General features: G+C 53.9%; 1 protein-coding gene across 1 annotated transcript in view; it reads right to left on the bottom strand.

The window, feature by feature from the left end:
* LOC116952813 (voltage-dependent calcium channel subunit alpha-2/delta-3-like) overlaps positions 1-19,728 on the bottom strand; it is a 196,095-nt gene that overhangs the window by 87,798 nt on the left and 88,569 nt on the right. Inside the window, exons 10-11 of the mRNA XM_076074414.1 lie at positions 9,593-9,682; positions 2,783-2,896 (exon numbers count right to left, since the gene is read on the bottom strand). Of these exons, the coding sequence (XP_075930529.1) occupies positions 2,783-2,896; positions 9,593-9,682 (204 nt within the window). The remainder of the gene's footprint in view (positions 1-2,782; positions 2,897-9,592; positions 9,683-19,728) is intronic.

The raw sequence follows: 19,728 nt of genomic DNA, 5'->3' as shown, positions 1-19,728 counted from the left end.
AATAGTCGCCGATGCCCCCGTATCGACAAGGACACGCACCTCAACCCCATCAATACGACCTGCAACAACGGACGAACCCGCTGACGCAGCAACAACTCGGTGAGCCAATTCAGACCACTGAACCGGTCCGAGCGCCCTCTCGACCCCGCCGCAACCCGACGAACCGGCGGCCATGCCGCCGGTTCGTCGAGTTGAGATAGTGACAGGTGTGTGCACAGGCCGAGCATGTGGGGTGCCGCGACTTGCCGGAGTTTGATGCGAAGGCTTGTAGGCTGGAGCGCCGTCCGGCCGGGGTCCTGGTGGTCGCTGTTGTGGCGCCCGGCATCCCGAAGCCACGTGGCCTTTGAGGCCACAGTTGTAGCAGGTGATGAGTGCACCCACCATCTTGGGTTGCTCCTGGTGGCTCGATGTCGTTCAAGCCGGCCTACCTCCAGATCTCCACTTTGCAGGGCGACCCGCAGCGAAGATCTCCTCGGATGAGGGGATGGTTGATGTCCCAGCACACACCACAGCTGCACCGTTGGAGATGAGAGGTGGTCGGCGTTGTGATAGCAGATGTGCGTGTATGTTCCTTGCTGCCCGCAAGGAACACATGTCCGCTTCGTCCGCTGCGATGACAACGATCTGCAGGTCCTGAGCCAGCGCCAGAAGTTTTTCTGTGACCATCGCATTCACCCCCTCGCAGTCCATGCGCGGGAAAGCCGCTTTTGCAAGGGCCAGGAGAGCCGTGCGATACGCAAGCAGCGACTCTTTCTGGCCCCTGCGCCGCTCGTGGAACAGTTGGCGACAGTCCGATGGCGGCCCATAAACAGTGGCGAGGACTCGGAGGGCCGACTGCAGTGTAGCGCACGCCGACTTGGGGGCCGTGATGAGGGTGGCGAGAGCGTCATCATCCAATGTGGCTGGCAAGGCATGCAGCGCCTCATTGTCCGTCCACCCAGACATCTCTTGATGAGCGAGGAAGCGACTTTCAAAGGCCCCGCAGTCGCCCCCGTCGGACACAAATTATTTTAACACAGGCAAGCCCTGTTGGAACGATGGCTCCGTTTCCAACAGCCGCTGCGCGTCGTTCCCGCCGTTTTTGTCATCGTTCGAGGGGATGGGGGTCCCCATCGGCGGTGCCACAGTTGATGACGTTGCACCTGCCGATTGGTCCTGGCGGCGAACGTCCATCGGTGATGACGTTACGGCCGGTGATTGGCCCCCGCTGTCCACGTGGTGCTGTGGCCCTCGAATCTCCGTAGTAGACACCGCCATGGTGGCGAATCCAAATTCTGGCGGCTGTGTGCTGGTGGGAACGGCCGTTGACCAGCGTTCTTCGCCATACCGCATCGGCACCCCCAGCCCCGCGTGGTTAATTTCTTCCAGCATGGATGCCGCGGCGTATATCAGCTCGGCAAGACGGGAGTGAGCCGCCCGTAACCCGTCCCCTAACGGCGGCCACACCTCCAGCTGCGGCGGCTGTTGGGATGCCTGTGACATTTCGGGATCGTCGGCCAAGTCCGGTGGCACTGTCCCAGCAGAGTCATCTTCCTCCTCAGGTTCTTGCGAGCGGTTTGTCCGTCTTGTATCCATTATACAAACCACTTCTGACACCAGTTGTAGTGGATTCACCGGGACACGGAGACAGTGGAGTAGAGGCAGCACTGTTTATTCAACTTAACAAGGGTTACACTGGAAGGGGTAATGGCCCCTTCACCCGTATTCACGCTGGGACACCCCCTAGGCTATCTAGCCTAATTCCTGTGCTCCCAGTTCCTCCAGCTACAGGTGCTAGAGGAGGCTATCTGATCTGGCCCTGGTCAAGCACAGATCACGGCACCCAACCACCAGACCGACCCTTAAAAGGGCTCCGGCTCTGAGGCTCTGGGGCCGTACCACTGGCTTACCCTGCCGGCCCTTAAAAGGACAGCGGTCAGGGAAGTCCCAGGGTCTATCTAGCCGGCCTTCCTTCTTCACTGCTTCTTCATTCTTGGCCCCAACACACTGCTCCGAGCTCTCTGGCTCCCCACCCTTTATACCCATACACCACTGAGGGCGGGGCTATAGCGGACGTGGTTGTAGCCACCAAGGTGTGGCTGTGTGTTACCTTCCCACACTGTGTTTCCTTCCCACAACACCCCTACATCTATAACCATCTGGGGCAGTTCCACCATCATTGGTTCAAGCAGTGCCTGACTCTGATGATGATGAGACCTTGAATGTTGAAACCAGTTCTTGCCGATAAACATCTTGGGCAGTTCCACCATCATTGGAGTCATTATTAGGCTCTGGAGCAGTGGCTCTTAAACTGGGGTGCACGTCACCCACTGGGGGTGCAAGATTCCCTTTCTGGGGTGCGAGACATGGCCAGATTGTTTTTAGAAGATAAATAATCGAAAACACAAATTAAACACGGGCACGTTAAGTACAACTGCTTTGTTTCATCAAACCCCTATGTATTGATTAACATTATACATTTTTTACCACTTGAGAAACAAAGGGGTGCAAGGCTGCAGTGAGAACCACACCTCGAGAGAAGGCTCTTTCACTGCTAGTTCTCGTGGTCGTCAAAATGAGTACCGTGCGGTGGTGAGTGATTGGGGAAGTTTCCATATTCCATGTCATCATTTTCTGTCTCTCGGCCCGTGTCCCCGTGTCCCATATTCCTAATGTTCCCATGTCTCATGTCCCTCTGTACCTATGTCCCATGTCTCATATTCTGTATCTCATGTCCCTATGTCCCATGCCTCGTGTCCTCATGTCCCCCCCAACCTCCCGTGCCCTCCCCCCGTGCACTCACCCTGCGGTGGGGCCGGTTGTAGGTGTTGAACACGTTGTCGTAGGTGTCAGTGGCGCCGTCAGTGATGAGCATGATGGCCTGGCTACACTGGCTGCCTTGGCCCGTCCGGTTAAACTACAGATAAAGACACGTACACACAGACACATACATACATACAGACACACATACACAGACACATACATACAAACACACACATACATACAGACACATACAGAGACACATACTTACAGACACACACACAGACACATACATACAGACACATACACACCGACACACACAGACAAAGATCCCCCATATAGACTTAACAGACTGTAGGGGCAAGTGCTGTTAGCGAGCACCTATGAAGGCCGAAACGGTACACGAGGGGGTGGGTGGCCAGCATCACGCCCGACCGCCTTTGTCTCCCTAGTGGCGATGTTTACACACCGCACCAGGTACTCATTTGAGGCTGAGTCTACCGAGGGGAGGCCCAGGACCGGTTGAGATAAGCGTCACACTGGTGTTGGCCGTGAACGGGAATCGAACCCAGATCGCGGGTTCGTAGCGCAGCGCACTAACCACTACACTGCCACATCCCAACACACACGCAGACACACACACATACAGACACACACACACATACAGACACACAAACATACAGACACACACACACATACAGACACACACACATACAGACACACAGATACAGGCACACACACATCGAGGCACACACACATACAGGCACACACACACATACAGGCACACACACATACAGACACACACACATACAGACACACACACATACAGACACACAAACACACATACAGACAAACACACACATACAGACACACAAACACACATACAGACACACAAACACACATACAGACACACACACATACATACACACACATACATACACACACACATACAGACACACACACATACAGACACACATACAGGCACACACACACATACAGACACACACACACATACATACACACACACATACAGGCACACACACATACAGAAACGGAAACACACATACAGGCACACACACACATACAGACACACACACATACAGACACACACACATACAGGCACACACACATACAGGCACACACACACATACAGACACACACACATACATACACACTCACATACAGGCACACACACATACAGGCACACACACACACATACAGGCACACACACATACAGACACACACACACACACATACAGGCACACACACACATACAGACACATACACACACACATACAGGCACACACACATACAGACACACAAACACACATACAGGCACACACACACACACACATACAGACACACACATATACAGACACACACACACATACAGGCACACACACATACATACACACACATACAGGCACACACACATACAGACACACATACAGGCAAACACACACACATACAGACACACACACACACACACATATACAGGCACACACATACACATACACACACACATACATACAGACACACACATACAGACACAAACACACACATACATACACACACACATACAGGCACACACACACATACAGACACACACACACATACAGGCACACAAACACATACAGACACACACACACATACAGGCACACACAAACACATACAGACACACACACACATACAGGCACACACACACATACAGACACACACACACATACACACATACACACACACACATACAGACACACACACACACATACACACACACATACACACACAGACACACACACATACAACACACACATACAGACATACAGAAACACACACATACAGACACACACATACAGACACACACATACAGACACACACATACATACAGACACACACACATACAGACACACACACACACATACACACACACATACACACACACATACACACACACACATACACACACATACACACACATACAGACACACACATACACACATACAACAACAACAACCGCCATTCGCCACTAAGTGGCGGTGACGTCACCACGACGCTTGTGCCAGGCTATGTGCACCCTGAGGCCACGTGAAGTGTCGAACGCCCGCTGGCAGGAGGTCACGGGGCAGACCCAGGTGCCACGGGTCGACTGACTGAGATGACTGGCTGATGCACCACCTGTGCCCCCTACTGTGCCAACCTGCTGTGCTTTAGCCACCCGGCGCTCCGCTCGCTGTTGTGAGCGTCGCTCCTCCGCCCTCCGTTGTTGTTGGAGGGCGACTGCCTCCAACTGCCCAGTAGCATCCTTCACGAGCCTCCTCCACAGAGGCCGATCTTGACACCGCTGGTACCAGTCATCGGCAAGTCCACTCAGCTCCACGTCCTCCTGTACCACATCACTCCATCTCTTCTCTAGCCCGTGCCGTGCCCGCTTAGCCCCCTCAATCCGGCCAAACAAAAGCTGTTTCGGCATGCGGTGGCTGGGCATGCGGGCTACATGACCCAGCCATCGCAGCCTTGCCTGCCGGAGGAGCTCACCGATGGGACCCTGCCCAGATCTTTCAAGGATTTGTGAGCTCCTCACACAATCCAGTCTGGTTAAACCCAGGATGGATCGTAGGCAGGCCAGCCTAAATGTTTCTAACCGGCGAAGATGTTCCATTAGGGGGGTCCACGTTTCGCAAGCGTAGAGAAGGGAGGGAATGACCGTGGCCGAGAAGACCTGAAGCTTAGTGCGGAGCGACAGACCAGGTAGCTTCCACACAGCGTTACGCAACCGATGAAAAGATATTGCCGCTCGACTGATTCGGAGTGAGACCTCTGCTGTTAAACTGGAGCCAGTCATAAGCACACTGCCCAGGTATGGGAAACTCTCCACTCTCTCCACAACTGCCCCATCACCGATTGGGAGTTGTGGGGGTGGAGTGTCCGATGGTACAAAATACCCAGGCAGGTGCTTAGTTTTGGTGGGGCTGATGGTAAGGCCCCACCTCTTAGTGGCACGCTCCAGTCTCAGCAGCAGCGTCTCCAACTCCTCCTCTGACTGAGCAGCTATTACCAAGTCATCAGCATACATAACGTGGTTGAGCAATAGGGAGCCATCCCTTGACCGCACCCGGGCATCGATTAGCCTCCCATTATATCTGTACCATATGGAGATTCCCCCGGTACAGCTATTGAAGGCTTCACGAACTACGTGGTCAAAATAGATGTTAAATAATGTGGGAGCCAGAGGACATCCCTGTCGCACCCCAAGGTGTACAGGGAATGGCTCTGACTCCCGGCCACGTAGTTTTACCCGGGCCCGCTCACCATCATGAAGGTCCTTAATGATCGTGAGCAGAGGGTCAGGTACTCCAAAAGCACGAAGAACGACCCAGAGCCCAGGCCTACTGATGGTATCATAGGCCTTGACCAGGTCAATAAAGCAGAGATGTAGGTCTTGTTGGAATTCCCTACACCTCTGCTGTAGCAGACGGACAGAAAATATGGCATCTGTGCAGGACCGCCCTTTCCTGAAACCGCATTGGGGCTCCGCAAGCCTCTCCTCAGCGTGCCTGGCAAGGCGATGCTGAATAATCCTTGCCAGGACCTTTCCCGGCACACTGAGGAGTGAGATGCCCCTGTAGTTGTTACAGTCTGTGCGGTCCCCCTTCTTAAAAAGGGGGACCACCAGGGCATCCTTCCAATCTTGCGGAACCCGTCCAGTGGTCCAGACTGTTGTTATGATGTCATATAGGGCAGTCTGTGCACAAACGCCACCCTCCCTCAGCATTTCGCTTGGGAGATCATCTCTGCCCGCTGCCTTTCCTGGTCTCAGACTCCGGATCGCCTTCAATACTTCCTCAGCAGATGGCACCTCAGCCAGCCACTCACAGGGGGTGACTTCATCCAATATTTGAGGCACCGCAGCCTCAGCAGGGTCATCCTCACTTTGTGCCACGATGTTTTCCTGGCTGAGGGATTTTCCCTCCCCCAGGACCTCACAGAAATGCTCAGCAAATCTGCGAACCTGTTCCTGGGGGTCGGAAATTGGATCACCGTTTTTTCCCCTAATGATGGTAATAGGTGTGGCGCTGCAGGTTACTTTTTTGATGGAGTTAAATAGAGATTTGTGATCACGGGCCACTGAGGCAGACTCCATCTCCTCAGCAACCCGCGACCACCACCCATCCTTGCAGCGCCTCACGGCTCTCCGAACCTCCGAGCGAAGGCTGCGGTAAGCCTCCTCATTCTCTGACGTGGGATTCTGTAGCCGATGACAGTGGGCCTGTCGCTTTTTCTCAACCATCGTGAACAACTCCTCTGTCATCCAGGGTGTCTGGGGAGGTCTGGACCGCGTACCCAAAGCAGCCATTGCAGCTGCATGAGTCACAGTCCTAAACCTCGCCCATTTACCCTCGACATCAGGAGGAGTCGGGGACGATGCCAATCCCAGCCGCAAGCGATGATGAAATTCTCGCTTGCAACTTTCATCAGATAACTGAGACCAGGCCACTTTAGGTTGGAATGGGGTCCTGGGTGTACACCCACCACCGGAGTGGAAGAATGGCAGGCGCATCTTACAGATGACTAGTCGATGGTCAGAGGGCAGATCAGCTCCACGGTAGGTCCTGGTGTCAAGGACATGGGCTCGCATTCGCTGGTCCGTCACTATGTAGTCCAGCAGATGTTCTTGCTTGGACCCGGCATGCATCCATGATGTTGTGTGGATGCGCCGATGCCGGAACAGCGTGTTGGTAATTACAAGCCCATGGGCTGCACAAAAATCTAGCAGCCTCCTACCGTTGTTATTGAGCTGATCTGGCCCATGCCCTCCAATCACTCCAGACCAGGTGCCAGTATCATGACCAACTCGGGCATTGAAGTCACCCAACATGATGACTCTATCCCGAGGGGCCACTTTAGCCAGCACCTGTGACAGGAGGTCATAGAAGGCATCTGACTCATCGGCTTTGCCTGCATCCCTCCACGGATGTTCATCTTCGGTGGGGGCATAAGTAACCACGACCACCATTCCTCGCCTCCGGTTGATGGGAAGGCGAGCCCAAAGTAGCCTGGGGCTTACAGCTTCCCACACCTCACCGCCACGCTCCCACGCCCCCTTCATTCTTTTGTTCAAAAGAAGACCCACACCCTGTTGTTTGGCAGTCTGCTGCCCCGAGTAGAGGACTGTCCACCCCTCATGGTGGCAGGAGCCAGAGCCGGTCCACCGGACCTCCTGAATGCCGCATAGATCCAGGCGGTACCGGTCCAGCTCCCAACAGAGGAGTGGCAGCCTCTCCTCTGCAGTGAGCGTTCGAACATTCCACGTGGCCAACCGTAGTGGCTTTTCGTTGTTTCTGGAGTAGCCCCGAGGGTAGGTATTCAATCTCCTGGCTCCGCCAATTGGGGTTTGGCCAGGAGACGTCATAGACGCCTGGCCCCCCGGGGCCTCCGGCACAGCGGGGCGACACACACATATACACACACACACATACAGACACACACACACATACACACATACACACACACATACACACACACATACATACACACACACACACATACACACACACACAGACACACACATACATACACACATACACACACACACATACACACACACATACACACATACACACACATACAGACACACAAACAGCCACACACACATACACACACATACACATACACACACACAGACACACACACATGCACATACACACACATACACACACACATACACACACATACAGACACACACACATACACACACACACAAACAGGCACACACACATACACACACACATACACACACACAGACACACATACATACACACACACACAAACAGGCACACACACATACACACACATACAGACACACACAAACACAGCAGCGGCAGGCACGCGGTGGTGAGGAGCCTGCACAACCAAAAATTTCCCAAAGCTCTGCGGTCCTCTATATGTTAAGGTACTGCGACCAGTGCCTGATACGATGTGTAAACAAAACAACAACATCGCCGCTAGGGATACAAACGGGGCCGGGCGTGGTGCTGGCCACCCACCCCCTCGTGTGCCGTGCCGGCCTTCATAGGTGCTGCTGCTGCTCGCTAACAGCACTTGCCCTGAGAGACTGCTAAGGCTACACGTGGGACCTTTGGCTCGATCCCTTCCCGCGGCTCCACTCACGACCTCATCACGTGGTGCCATGGCTCGGTGGCGCCAGCCAGAACCACGTGACCCCCCGTGACCCCCCGTGTCCCCCCGTGACCCCCCGTGACCCCCCGTGTCCCCCCGTGACCCCCCGTGTCCCCCCGTGTCTCCCCGTGACCCCCCGTGACCCCCCGTGTCCCCCCGTGTCCCCCCGTGACCCCCCGTGACCCCCCGTGTCCCCCCGTGTCCCCCCGTGACCCCCCGTGTCCCCCCGTGACCCCCCGTGTCTCCCCATGTCTCCCCGTGTCTCCCCGTGTCTCCCCGTGTCTACTACCCATGTCCCCCCATGTCTTCCCATGTCCCTCTGGCCTCCCCGTTCTCGTGTCCCCTTCTCGCCGTGTCCCTGTGTCAACCTGATATCCAGTGTCCCCATGTCTCCTCGTATCCCCGTGTCTCCCCATGCCTCCCCCATGTCTCCATCTCTCCGCGTGTCCCCCTCGACCCCCTGTGCCCCCCTCCCCCGTGTCCCTCCCCGACCCCCCGTGCCCCCCTCCCCCGTGCCCCCCCAAACCCCCCGTTCCCCCCTCCCCCGTGCCCCCTTCCCCCGTGTCCCTCCCCGACCCCCCGTTCCCCCCTCCCCCGTGCCCCCCTCCCCCGTGTCCCCCCCTCCGCTGTGTCCCCCCCCCGACCCCTCGTGCCCCCCTCCCCCGTGTGCCCCCACCTCGTTGAGGATGCTGAACGCTCTGTCGAGGGCGTTCTCCAGCAGTCCGGTTCCCTTCGCCAGCAGCTTCTCTGTCTGCTTCTTAAAATGCTGACAACAACAACCACATAAACAACAACCACGTAAACAACAACAACAACCATGTAAACAACCACCACATAAACAATCTAAGCAACAACAACGTAGACAACAACCACATAAACAACATAAACAACAGCACCACGCTCGACCGCCTTTGTCTCCCCAGTGGCGATGTTCACTACACAGCGACGCTCCACCAGCTACTCAGTTGAGGCCGAGTGAATTCCCCCAACACGCACACACCACGTGTCCCAGCTGCCTCGCTACTCGAATATATTATGATGATGATGGTGGAGATGGTATAGAGTGATGATCTTGATGTATCGAGTGATGAAGGTGGTGGTGATGGTGGTGATGGTGGTCTAGAGTGATGATCTTGATGTATCAATTGATTAAGGTGGTGGTAATGGTGGTGGTGATGTGGATGGTCTAGAGTGATGATCTATAAAATAATAACATCTGTATAATAAACTTGTGTCCTGACTTTTGGGCCACCCTGTATATCTCTCTATATATGTACACGGATCTATAGATATCCACCACATATATAACAACAACAGCCGCCATTCGCCACTAAGTGGTGGTGACGTCACCACGACGCTTGTGCCAGGCCATGTGCACCTTGAGGCCATGAGGCCACATATATACCCATACACACAGTGACATTGTTATCAGTGGTGCAAAATAAACGTCTCCAAAAATATGGATAAATATATTTGTATATAAATATGTGTCCATATATATGCATTTATGTCCATATATATTTATCTATATTCATATATATATCTATATTCATATATATCTATATTCATATATATCTATATTCATATACACATGGATATATGTATAGTATCGAACCATTTGTGGCAATACGGCTCTGTATATCGATACATCCACATATATATCCATGTGGATGTATCCACATATATCCATGTGGATGTATCCACATATGTCCATGTGGATGTATCCATGATATTGCCACCAGTAGTTCGATATATATCCCCGTATATATTAATAACGATAATATCGATAATGTGTTTATGTATATCCATATATACATATAAAACCACATCCATATGCATTTATAACCACATGTATATTAATAACGATGATTATATAGATAACCACATGTATATTAATAATGATCATACTATATATATAAAACCACATGTATAGTAACAATGATGGTAGTAATACACATACATACAGGTATATGTCCCCGTGTGTGTATATCCATATATAAAACCACATGTATATAATGAATTATACTATATATACAACCACATGTATATAATGAATGATACTATATATAGCACATGTATATAATGAAAAATGATACTATATATAATACCACGTGTATATAACGAATGATATTATATATAAAACCACATGTATATAATGAATAATGATACTATATATAAAACCACATGTATATAATGAATGATACTATATAAAACCACATGTATATAATGAATAATGATACTATATATAAAACCACATGTATATAATGAATAATGCTACTATATATAAAACCACATGTATATAATGAAAAATTATACTATATATAAAACCACATGTATATAATGAATGCTACTATAATATAAAACCACATGTCTATAATGAATGATACTATATATAAAACCACATGTATATAATGAATAATGATACTATATATAAAACCACATGTATATAATGAAAAATGATACTATATATAAAAAAACACATGTATATTAACAATGATGGTAGTGATGTGCGCACACACACGGGTGCATGTCCCTGTCTCCACGTGTCTCGGCCTCTTATCTCCACGCCGCCTCCCCCGCCTCGACTCCCATTCATCACCCCCCTCTCTCTCTCTATCTACAACCAGCAGCGGCCGCGTCCTTATCGGGGGGGGGAGGTCCCTGATGAGAAATGTCAGAAGTCCTCTCAAAGTGATGCTTGAAACCGAGAGCGTTATATAGCAGCAGTACACAGCACAGCAGTAGCACACAGTAGCAGTAGCACACAGTAGCAGTAGCACACGGCAGCACGACGATTCAGATGAAATGAGCTTTGATAAAGAAAGCGAAGTATAGAAAGAGAGAGAGGGAGTTGAGTGTGGGCCTTAAGGCGATATCACCGCGAGGCGACCATACTGCGGTGCGATGCCCATAGCCGTTTTTTTTATTATTTGACCATGGGGGTGCCTAACCCACCCACCCACCAATCCACCCACGCACCATCCCACCCACCAACCCATCCACCAACCAAACCATCCCACCTACCAACGTACCAACCACCACTCCAACCTACCCACCAACCCATCCACCAACCCATCATCCCACACAACCATCCCACCCACCATCCCACCCACCAATCCGCCCATCCACCAACCCACCCACCAACCCATCCACCAACCCAACCATCCCACCTACCAACGCACCAACCACCACTCCAACCCACCCACCAATCCACCCACCCATCAACCCATCCACCAACCCATCATCCCACCCAACCATCCCACCCACCATCCCACCTACCAACGCACCAACCACCACTCCAACCCACCCACCATCCCACTAAACGCTACATAATCTCAATTATGAACGGTAACATCGGGCTGCGACAATCCGCGTGTTGAACCTGTTCAAACCGGTTTGAACGCGTGCCGTTTGGGGCCGCTCAAGGGCGGTCTCGGGGGGTGCCCACTCTTTACCCCACCGCGAGAGACGTGCCCATCGACGAACACCAACGTGGCGAGCCCGTGGCCTCACTCACATCAACCTCGGTGGACAACCGGGGTGGACAACAAGAGTGGGTGACCGGGTTGGACAATCATGGTGGACTACACGGGTGCATGACCAGGGTGCTCGACCGGGTTGGGTGACCGGGGTGGACAATTAGGGTGGACAACCAGGGTGGGTGACTGGGGTGGACAACCGGGGTGGACGCCTCGTGTTGCTGTGCAGGGTTATCATCCCATGCTGCATGCTCAGCGGTGGTGTTGGTGGTGGCGATGGTGTTGGTGGTGGCGATGGTGGTGCTGCTTCTGCTGTGGTTATCGATTCCAGAGCTGCACGCGGCTCACCCGCGGGTCAATAGCGGAGCACAAAGGCTTAATTGAAAACCAGACGCGATATCTGACGCCATCACCGAGTAATGAATTAGTCAATGAACACGTCGCTGGCAGGGGAGTTAGAGTGTGTGAGACTGTGTGCGTGAGACCGTGTGAGACTGAGAGTGAGTGTGAGACTGTGTGTGAGACTGTGTGTGTGTGACTGAGAGAGAATGTGTGAGACTGTGTGAGACTGTGTGTGTGTGAGACTGAGAGAGTGTGTGAGACTGTGTGAGACTGAGAGTGCGTGTGAGAGTGCGTGTGAGACTGTGTGTGTGTGAGACTGAGAGAGAGTGTGTAAGACTGTGTGTGAGACTGTGTGTGTGTGAGACTGTGTGTGTGTGAGACTGAGAGAGAGTGTGTAAGACTGTGTGTGAGACTGTGTGTGTGTGAGACTGTGTGTGTAGCGGTTAGCGCGCTGCGCTATGAACCTGGCGACCCGGGTTGGATTCCCGCTCACGGCCAACACCAGTGACGATTATCTGAACCGGTCCCGGGCCTCCCCTAGGTCGACTCAGCCTCAAATGAGTACCTGGTGCGGTGTGTAAACATTGCCACTAGGGAGACAAAGGCGGTCGGGCGTGGTGCTGGCCACCCACCCCCTCGTGTACCGTTCCGGCCTTCATAGGTGCTCGCTAACAGCACTTTCCCCTACAGTCTGTTACAGGCTAAATGGGGGATCTTTGTCTTTTATCTTTGTGTGAGACATCTTCGCCGGTTGGAAACATTTAGGCTGGCCTGCCTACGATCCATCCTGGGTTTAACCAGACTGGATTGTGTGAGGAGCTCACAAATCCTTCAAAGATCTGGGCAAGGTCCCATCGGTGAGCTACTCCGGCAGGCAAGGCTGCGTTGGCTGGGCCATGTAGCCCGCATGCCCAGCCACCGCATCCCGATACAGCTTTTGTTCGGCCGGATCGAGGGGGCTAAACGGGCGCGGCACGGGCTAGAGAAGAGATGGAGTGATGTGGTACAGGAGGACGTGGAGCTGAGTGGACTTGCCGATGACTGGTACCAACGGTGTCAAGATCGGCCTCTGTGGAGGAGGCTCGTGAAGGACGCTCCTGGGCAGTTGGAGGCAGTCGCCCTCCAACAACAACGGAGGGTGGAGGAGCGACGCTCACAACAACGAGCGGAGCGCCGGGTGGCTAAAGCACAGCAGGTTGGCACAGTAGGGGGCACAGGTGGTGCATCAGCCAGTCATCTCAGTCAATCGACCAGTGGCACCTGGGTCTGCCCCGTGACCTCCTGCCAGCGGGCGTTCGACACTTCACGTGGCCTCAAGGTGCACATGGCCTGGCACAAGCGTCGTGGTGACGTCACCGCCACTTCGTGGCGAATGGCGGTTGTTGTTGTGTGAGACTGAGTGTGTGTGGAGCGGTAGTGTTGCGGTTAGCGCTACGCTGCGCTATGAACCTGGCGACCCGGGTTCGATTCCCGCTCACGGCCAACACCAATGACGATTATCTGAACCGGTCCAGGGCCTCCCCTAGGTCGACTCAGCCTCAAATTAGTACCTGGTGCGGTGTGTAAACATTGCCACTGGGGAGACAAAGGCGGTCGGGCGTGGTGCTGTGTGTGTGAGAGAGACTGTGTGTGTGTGTGAGAGAGACTTCCAGACGCGCGTGACTCTCGGTGACAGCTGTGAGCTCGCGTGCCAGCGGCGCAGCCAGTGGCTCGCACCGATCGGAAGGTCAAGGCACGAGTTCAACTCCTCGTCAAGGGTGCGGGGTGGAGGGGTGGGGGTGGGGGAAGGGTTGACTCGGCACATCATCCTTCCGGGGTCAATAAAACACGACTACCTGTGCCGTTCAGCTCCGCGTTCAGATAATTCATACAGTGGCTTGATACGAGAAGGCAGTACAGCAAGTGGGACTAATGTGCCTGCGAGCCCAGGGTATCGAACACCATCTGTGTGTGATCCACCAACCCTCGCTGCTGCCTCCACAGCGCTGGATCAGAACACCATCGCCACCACCACAGTCAGCACCAAACAAAGACAAAGATCCCCTTAACAGACTGTTGGAGCAAGTACTGTTAGCGAGTAGCAGCACCTATGTAGGCCGGCACGGCACACGAGGTTGTGGGTGGCCAACACCACGCCCGGCCGCCTTTGTCTCCCCCACAACCCACCCACTTATCCACTCACCCAGCCTCCCACTCACTCATTCACCCTCAACCCACCCACTCACCCACTCACCGAGCCTCCCACTCACTCATTCACCCCACAACCCACTCACTCACCCAGCCTCCCACTCACTCATTCACCCTCAACCCACCCACTCACCCAGCCACCCACTCACTCATTCACCCACCAACCCACTCACTCACCCACTCACCCAGCCTCCCACTCACTCATTCACCCACCAACTCACCCACTCACCCAGCCTCCCACTCACTCATTCACCCACCAACCCACCCACTCACCCAGCCTCCCACTCACTCACCCACCCACTCACCCAGCCTCCCACTCACTCTTCACCCACCAACCCACCCACTCACCCAGCCTCCCACTCACTCACCCACCCACCAACCCACTCACTCACCCACTCACCCAGCCTCCCACTCACTCATTCACCCACCAACCCACCCACTCACCCAGCCTCCCACTCACTCACCCACCCACCCACCAACCCACCCACTCACCCAGCCTCCCACTCACTCACTCACCCACCCACCAACCCACTCACTCACCCACTCACCCAGCCTCCCACTCACTCATTCACCCACCAACCCACCCACTCATCCAGCCTCCCACTCACTCACCCACCCACCCACCAACCCACCCACTCACCCAGCCTCCCACCCACCCACCCACCAGGGCCGTTATTATCCAACAGGGCAGAGTGGGCACTGTTCCTCGGACCTACGAAAACTTAAAGGGCCTACGAAAAATAAATCGACCGTGTTTTTGTTTGTATGATAACAAATGTAACTAAGATAGCTTCTTGAATAAATAAATATATATGTATATATAGCAAGGATAGGCAGTGTTAATACAAAGATACAGAGTCATGTAAATGTTTTTTCGTTGATAAGGTGAGGGAAATTAACACCGGAGATTCACTTATCGTGATTTTCTTCACACAATCTCATTCTCAATCGAAAGCAGCAGTGCAAGGGTAGTAACAACACGGGGTCAGCAGCAGAACCAGCTGTAGAACGTTATCAGTGAAGGCCCGAACGAAACAGAAGTGCCTCGAGCGCCGACAAAGAACCTTACTCCGTCCCTGGGTCACTTTCTAAAACCTGAGACCCGTCTGAAATACCTGAGCCCAGATTGGCGATCACCTGGCCACCACCAGCACCACCAGCACCCACCCCCCTCCCCACCCCCCCCTCCTCCCCACCTACCCCCCCTCCCCACCTCCCCTTCCTCCCCACCTCCCCCTCCTCCCCACCTACCCCCCCTCCCCACCTCCCCCTCCTCCCCACCTACCCCCCCTCCCCACCTACACCCCCTCCCCACCTCCCCCTCCTCCCCACCTCCCCCTCCTCCCCACCTACCCCCCTCCCCACCTACCCCTCCTCCCCACCTACCCCCCCTCCCCACCTCCCCCTCCTCCCCACCTCCCCCTCCTCCCCACCTACCCCCCTCCCTACCTACCCCTCCTCCCCACCTCCCCCTCCTCCCCACCTACCCCCCTCCCCACCTCCCCCTCCTCCCCACCTACCCCCCCTCCCCACCTACACCCCCTCCCCACCTCCCCCTCCTCCCCACCTCCCCTTCCTCCCCACCTACCCCCCTCCCCACCTACCCCTCCTCCCCACCTCCCCCTCCTCCCCACCTACCCCCCCTCCCCACCTCCCCCTCCTCCCCACCTCCCCCTCCTCCCCACCTACCCCCCTCCCCACCTACCCCTCCTCCCCACCTCCCCCTCCTCCCCACCTACCCCCCCTCCCCACCTCCCCCTCCTCCCCACCTCCCCCTCCTCCCCACCTACCCCCTTCCTCACCTCCTCCCCACCTACCCCCCTCCCCACCTACCCCTCCTCCCCACCTCCCCCTCCTCCCCACCTCCCCCTCCTCTCCACCTACCCCCCTCCCCACCTACCCCCCCTCTCCCCCTCCTCCCCACCTCCCCCTCCTCCCCACCTCCCCACCTCCCCCTCCTCTCCACCTACCCCCCCTCCCCACCTCCCCCTCCTCAACCTCCCCCTCCTCCCCACCTCCCCCTCCTCAACCTCCCCCTCCCCACCTCCCCATCCTCCCACCTACCCCCCTCCCCACCTCCCCCTCCTCCCCACCTCCGCCTCCTCCCCACCTACCCCCCCTCCCCACCTCCTCCCACCTACCCCCCTCCTCACCTACCCCCCTCCCCACCTCCCCCTCCTCCCCACCTCCGCCTCCTCCCCACCTACCCCCCCTCCTCCCACCTACCCCCCTCCTCACCTACCCCCCTCCCCACCTCCCCCTCCTCCCCACCTCCTCCCCACCTACCCCCCCTCCCCACCTCCCACCACCTGCTCTCATGAGCCCCGTGTGCCTGCTCATATCGTCAATGTCCCCTGGGTTTTCCCGCTCCGGCAACGTCAGGATGTTGCAATGCGATGATCTGGGGAAGGATGTGGAATGAATAAAAGATTGTGTATATATTTATATGATGTATCAACAAAAACATTGTCCTGATGGAGATCAATAACTGTTCAGGTGTGTAGGGACATCACGGAGGAAGGGAAAGAGCATTTATCGACTTTGCTCAGCCATGTGGGAAATGTTGATCCCAAGTGGATCCTAAGTGGATCCAAAGTGGATCCTAAGTGGATCCTCACACCACCAAGTGAATACAAAATGGCTCCTAAGTGGATCCTAATGCACCAAGTGCATCCTAACACACCCAGTGGATCATCACACCACCAAGTGGATCCTAAATGGATCCTAACACCACCAAGTGGATCCTAAGTGGATCATAACGCCACCAGATGAATCCTAAGTGTATCTTAACGGAACCAAGTGGGTCCTAAATGGATTCTAACGCCACCAAATGGATCCTAACGCCACCAAGTGGATCCTAAGTGGATCCTAACGCCACCGAAGAGCACTGAAGTGTGTGTGTGACAAGATGGAATTCTGACAGCAGTGTACAGACAGACGGGAGGCGCTGCTGCACTGAAGTCAGAGGCCGCTCGCCTTCTGCAACGTCTGGTGGGGGAAAGGAAACAAAAAGAGCTTCCCCAGAAATTAAAAGATGCTTGTCCAAGATGCTCATGAACAGACAATTAAAAACTATTTTTAACGAACTTATTTTGTTTTTTACCCAGGCTAAGGCTCCACTGAGCTGCGACGAGGCTTTTTCCCAGAAGCGACCTGGCGACCACGAATGAGAGCCCAACGAAGTGGCTTATTGCGAACAAATGTATAGCTGCCAAATACTCCAAATGCGTGATGTTGGTTCTAAATGTGGAGGGGAAAACCGGAGGACCCGGGGAAAAATCCCAACGACCACGGGGAGAACATACAAACTCCAAATATATATCAGGGTCGGGATCGAAACCATGAGCTTCAGTATACCAGGCGAGGTAGTTAACATATCCTAGCCACCGTGAATTATATTGAGAGAAAGAGACACAAATTGCAAATATACAACAGGCATCGTCAGGGACGGGATTGAACACACGACCTGTATACCAGCCGAGGTATTTTAAATCTCCTAGACACCGTGATAATGAGAGAGAGACACGCAAACTGCAAATATACATTAGGTATCGTCGAGGTCGGGATCGAACCCGCGACCTCTTGTATACCAGGTGAGGTAGTCATAGCGGAGCGAGTCCTACCGGCGAGTCAGTGTGCCTTTCGTGAAGGGAGGTCAACGAACGACATTATGACTTTCACCCTGAGATAAATTCACGAATATGCGGCTGAGCAGCACGCAAATCCGTACGTGGTGTTTTTTTTTCTTGTTGTCGATTTCTCAACGGCCTTCGAAGACGCTGGACGGGGCGCACACTCCGGAGAGTCCGAATCACCCGCGGATGCCCAGAGCACGCAGTCAACTTCATCCGTTTACCGCGACAACATGACGACAACATGACCGGCGTGGATATCAGTCGCTGAAAATGAACCCCTTTTCATATTTGGCCACGGAGTGAAAGCAGGAATGCTCTGTGTGTGCGTGCGTGTGCTGACCGATAGTGTAGCGGCCAACACTAGTGACGATTATCTTAACCAGTTCTGGGCCTCCCCTAAGTCGGCTCAGCCTCAAATGAGTACCTGGTGCGGTGTATAAACATCACCACTGGGGAGAAAAAGATGGTCGTGCGTTGTGCTGGCCACCCACCCCCTCGTGCACCGCTCTGGCCTTCATAGGTGCTCGCTAACAGCACTTGCCCCTGCAGTCTGTTCATGCTATACGGGGATCTTTTTATTCGTCTTTTGTGCTGACCGCCACCCACTTTGCTCTCTGCCTTGCAGACCGCGAGGGTAAATCTGAGCGCCGCCTTCAGCGTACGAACCCGGAGCGAGGCAGGCTATGTTCATCCGCTACGAACGCACGCGCGTGCATTTGAACTTCTTTCGGGGCCGCACGGAGAGCCAACCAGAGCTCAGCTGTCCTCTGCAGTCATCCACGTTCGCGATGGACAAAAGAAGAACACGTCGCAAACCAGACCGACATCTGCTCAAATGCGTTTCGCGGCCGTGTCGGAAGATGCGGCGTAAATAGAGTTTACGCGCCGCGAATCGAGTTTCTGCGTCGTGAATCGATCCGCGGCGTCGCTATGTAAACGGGTACCGTTCGTTGTCCTTCCCCCGCACCACCGATTGGCAGTTGGCTACGTGTGGTGCGAAAGAAGTTCAACATACATACGTGCAACGTATATATAACATACAACATACAAACATACAACATACATACGTACAACATACATACAACATGCGTACAACACACATAGATACAACATACTTGCAACATATATACAAAACACATACAACATATGTAAATGCGGATTGCCCTAAA

The sequence above is a fragment of the Petromyzon marinus genome, chromosome 48 (genome assembly GCF_048934315.1).
Source record: "Petromyzon marinus isolate PM22_M1 ecotype Great Lakes invasive population chromosome 48, UKy_Petmar_22M1.pri1.0, whole genome shotgun sequence".
Taxonomy (NCBI): domain Eukaryota; kingdom Metazoa; phylum Chordata; class Hyperoartia; order Petromyzontiformes; family Petromyzontidae; genus Petromyzon; species Petromyzon marinus.
The sequence above is the reverse complement of the archived record's forward strand: the minus strand, read 5'-3'. Positions and strand labels throughout refer to the sequence as shown.